This window comes from Cicer arietinum, chromosome 8, assembly GCF_000331145.2.
Source record: "Cicer arietinum cultivar CDC Frontier isolate Library 1 chromosome 8, Cicar.CDCFrontier_v2.0, whole genome shotgun sequence".
NCBI classification, from domain to species: domain Eukaryota; kingdom Viridiplantae; phylum Streptophyta; class Magnoliopsida; order Fabales; family Fabaceae; genus Cicer; species Cicer arietinum.
This window is the reverse complement of record NC_021167.2, coordinates 27,527,152-27,531,403: the sequence shown is the minus strand read 5'-3', so window position 1 is coordinate 27,531,403 and position 4,252 is coordinate 27,527,152. Positions and strand designations below refer to the sequence as shown.

The following is a 4,252-nucleotide window of genomic DNA, read 5'->3' as shown; positions in this document are numbered from 1 at the left end:
TATAAAAGTTAAAAAATATGGTTGTATAATGTAGCTTCAGTTGGAAAATGTTGTCCCCCCACTCTAGTGTCACAAATAATGTCAACCAATTATGCAAGTCATGAACGATCCCAGTCACCGCTAGCTCTTCTGTTATCACCGATCATAATGATCATAAACTTATTATGTGACATCAATCATGACTCAAAAACTAGTCACGTGCATGAATAATCTGAAAACACATTCTTCAAAGATTTAATCGCCTAAGACAAAAATCTCCTAGAATTCAACTGAGAAATTAACGGGACAAAACAATATAGAAATAACACATGTTATACACGAATAAAATTGTTTAATTCATTTACTAAATTAGTATCAACTCAAATTTGTTTCGAGCTCTAATATATACTAGTAGTATACTTAATGCTACACTTGAATGTGCGATCTTGTTTTATAAAAATTATTTAAACTGCAACATCGACAAATTAAAAAGATATAATCAATATTAATAATTAGTATTACAAATCAAATGAAATGATATAATTAATATTAATAATTAGTATTACAAATCAATTGAAACGTTTAAAGGGGACCCAAATGCTTTTTGGTAAAACAACTTTTTAGGAGCTCATAAGCTTGTTGGTAAAACAACTTCTAGGATAAATAGTTATTATGTACTTCTAGTGCAATAAAATCTTGTTAGATCGGTTCTTATGTACTTGTTAGATCAGGTATTTGTCCGATCTAACATCAAACGTTGTAATAAATAGTTAATTATTAAATCAGTTAAAATGATAGATGTAACAAGTCAAATTCAAAAATGATTTATTAGATCGGTTAAATTTGAACAAATATAATAAGTCAAATTCAAAAATGATTTATTACATCGGTTAAATTTGAACCAATATAACAAGTTATATTCAAAATTATTTATTTGATCGATGAGTCAATGATTTAAATAATTAATTTTTTAATTTTTAACTTTTTAATTTCTCATTCAACCATAAAACACAAAACTTCATAAGAAGCTTTACATTTAAAAATCAATTACAATGAATCATAACTTTTTTATAAAATCAAAGTTATCAAATTTAAAGCTACATAATGTTCACTACTTGTTAAAAAAAAAACCATTATCTTCTATTAACAGTCTAAGTAACTAAAATGATACAAGTGCTTCAAACATTTTCTATTAGTTCAAGAATCAAGTTTGTACAATGTTGTCGGGCATTTATCATTTCATCATCTTCGAATGGTTGAGTCTCCAAATATCTTAATTATAAATATTGAAATAACAAGATTATCTAAATCATGTGACCATAAAAATCATAAGTAGTTAATTAATACTAACTTTGAAAAAATCTATCACATACCCGCATCCATGAATCAACAAGACTACTAGATACAATGTTCAACATATGTATCATAATATAGTAATCACACTCACAACCTTTAGGTTGTCTTTGTCACTAAAATTGAATATCATATGTAAATTATAGTGAATAAATATTATATGGATAGAGACATATAAATTATAATTGAAATTCTATATATATAATCTAAACAACTTATAGTGGGAATGCTCCGTGTGAGCTTATTCTTTCTTAATCTTCGCAACTTATTATATTCACCCAAAGCTCTACAAAAATAAAATTCTCATTAAAATTGTACTAGACACTTATAATTGTACTAGTACATTTATGTTATACACTTATAATGGATAAATTATAATAAAATTTTACTTACTTGTTGAGATAAGGTAACAGATAGCACTATTTTTGATCGTGCTACAACTTATTTTGTATGTATTTTTGAGCCCCAATAGAATCATATTTACTCTGGATGAAACATGGATCAATGAATCCATACACGTCACTACTGCCAAGTCAATACAAAGGCGATGCATATATCTAAGATATTGAAATAAATAAATTAAAAAAACTATTTGTTATAAATGAAATCAATTTTTTTACTAATTTTACAAATTAAATGTACTTACGTCAACCATATTTATATAATAGTGATGCACAACTCTCGATTACCCATACACAACTCCACTATATCGCTTTGTCCAATAACAAACACTTCACTTGTCTCATGTTCCAATTTTAGCTCCATAGACAATGATATACTCATCGACTTTAACAACAATTGTTGAATATAATCTAGTTGAGATTCAGATTTTTTGAGTGTAACGTCAACTTTCATAGATATGTCAGCCTCCTAAATAATTAAAGATAAATTATTAGTCATTTAAAATATTTCAAGTGTAAATAGAAAAAGACATATGTAATGAATACTTTATCAGAAATAAGCCATTTTAATACCTTAAATTTTGCTTTGATATTGTGTTTGTAGTTTGAATACCTTATCTAATTTGCTTGATTACCTCCCATACCTGCACAAATAAAAAGGTACAATAACCATACCATGGAAGTTTAAAATAATACAGCTCAAATCAAAATGAAATAATAGACGCAAAAATTTGGACTAGAGTTACCTTGGAAGAATTAAGCTCTGGTGTATTTGAATTGAAACCTACAATGAAGCGGGATTCATGGCCCTTTTGCGGATTCAAAGATATGGACGCAGAGAGGCACACAGCCTTTCCAAATGAAGATACTGATTCAATAACATTTTGAAATTCAGCCTACAAAGAAAGAACAGAATAAAAATAAAATAAAAAATGTTGGTTTATTGTAAGAAATTAAGTATCACATTTCATGACTCAGAGAAGGTAGAAAAAGCTAGTTTCATCTGAAGCTTCCAATTTCCTAGTTCCAAAGGATCCAAGAGCTCAAAAACTCTCACATGACCATGTGAATATGCAGCAACCTTTGGTGTTTCATAAAAATGCAAATAAGTGTAAATCACCAATAGTATATACTTTTAAGCATTCTTATTACAGGATTTCAAGTGAAAAACATGTACACAGAATGGAGTCGAGAAAATAGATGAAAAATGTTATGATTAATCAAATATATTTTTTTTGTCATAACCCTTCAGTTTTTAGGGAAAAAAATGGCTTTGGTAATTTGAAGTTTGTTTGGCTAGGAACTAAGTAAAGTTTGGCCAATTATTTCAGCCAAGGTTCGAAATTGGATACTCCTGATCGACTTGACCTTAGGTAAAATTCATTAACCACTTGACCCCAACTAGTTGGTTAATGAATCAAAGATCTGTTATTACTAATGGTCACTTGAAATTCAGTTTTCCTTACAAAAACATCTAAAAGTAACCATTTCCAAACGAGTAGAAGAGATTCCAAATTGAACATCAAGAACTTTGCTACCATTGCTTCCAAAGGTTTTGCAAATTTTCCACAGAAGAGGTAGTGAATCTATATAAACAATTTATAAATGTACAGAGAGAAAAAAAAAATAGGCTTTTCAGCATTGACTGAATAATAAAACCTATGAAAAGATGTGAAACTGAAATGTTAATGAAGAAAATGTTAAACATGCCATAAAACAAGACAAGAAAATGAATCAATGATACCTTCGACAATCTCTTCCAATAATGAAACAATTCCATCAGAGGAAATACATGCAACTGCATCACCATACTTTGGCGGAACCCAAACTATCTTCGCAATGTTTCCTTCATGAACCTTCACAATTTCAAGGGAAAAAAAACATATGTAATGAATACCTTATCAAATTTGCTTGATTAACTGCTAAGTCATGTATTTTTCTCAAATTTGTTTTATTGATTTAGTTTATTGTATAACTCATTAATGAATATGTGAGTTAGTTTCATTAATCATATATGGGTGAATGGTAATTTCTTTCACCTATTGTATGTAAATCTCTATTATCTTTTATCAGATTGTTTGTTTGTTTCAGAATGTTGACAATTGTAAGACCCTTAATTTCAAATCCTAAATTATACAATTTTAGGGTATTTTGTGTAGAATTCCTTAGACTTTTAGCCCAGTTTTCGGTATTTAGTGAGTTAAAGGCCGAAAATACATTTTTGAAAATTGGATTAAAATTATTTGCCGAAGAATAATTTATTTAGGTTACGAAGAATATAATTCTGGGCAGTTTTGTTCAAAATATCTCAGGTTGCTGAAAATTGTATCTGTCAATTGAGTTGCGACGAGAGTAGAGATTTTTATCAAAATAGTTTGAGATGAGAGTGAAGTGATGGATGTGAGAGTTGTCAGATATTTATTGGTTTAGTTTTAATCATAATATATATATATATATATATATATATATATGAATATATATTATAAGTAATATATATGTATATAGTAAGTAATATATAT

At 28.0% G+C, this 4,252-nt stretch overlaps 1 protein-coding gene across 3 annotated transcripts; it reads right to left on the bottom strand.

Moving 5' to 3' along the window:
* Positions 1 to 985: 985 nt before the first annotated feature.
* On the bottom strand, positions 986 to 3,750 carry LOC101494242 (protein SEH1-like). 3 transcript variants are annotated; one of them, XR_012161704.1, is made up of 7 exons: positions 3,478 to 3,750; positions 2,480 to 2,629; positions 2,307 to 2,377; positions 1,979 to 2,202; positions 1,726 to 1,889; positions 1,353 to 1,618; positions 986 to 1,251 (listed from the first exon to the last, which is right to left on the bottom strand). XR_012161704.1 is itself a non-coding variant. In XM_073364641.1 (3 exons), the coding sequence occupies exons 1-3, from the start codon at positions 3,541 to 3,543 to the stop codon at positions 2,348 to 2,350; spliced, it is 246 nt and encodes an 81-aa protein (XP_073220742.1). In that variant the 5' UTR covers positions 3,544 to 3,745; the 3' UTR covers positions 2,210 to 2,347. The 3 variants fall into 3 exon arrangements, 1 of the variants encoding a protein (XP_073220742.1); XR_003474508.2 differs by having other exon boundaries at positions 986 to 1,618; XM_073364641.1 differs by lacking the exons at positions 986 to 1,251; positions 1,353 to 1,618; positions 1,726 to 1,889; positions 1,979 to 2,202 and having other exon boundaries at positions 2,210 to 2,377; positions 3,478 to 3,745.
* Positions 3,751 to 4,252: the final 502 nt, after the last annotated feature.

What these genes read in the sequence shown, in the direction of transcription:
- LOC101494242 (XM_073364641.1), bottom strand. Translation starts at nt 3,543, where the DNA reads ATGGTGATGCAGTTGCATGTATTTCCTCTGATGGAATTGTTTCATTAT. An exon ending in ATTGGAAGAGATTGTCGAAG is followed by an intron (nt 2,630 to 3,477) that starts GTATCATTGATT and finishes CTTTCTTTGTAG; the next exon opens with GCTGAATTTCAAAATGTTAT. An exon ending in CAGAGCTTAATTCTTCCAAG is followed by an intron (nt 2,378 to 2,479) that starts GTAACTCTAGTC and finishes TTATTTGTGCAG; the next exon opens with GTATGGGAGGTAATCAAGCA.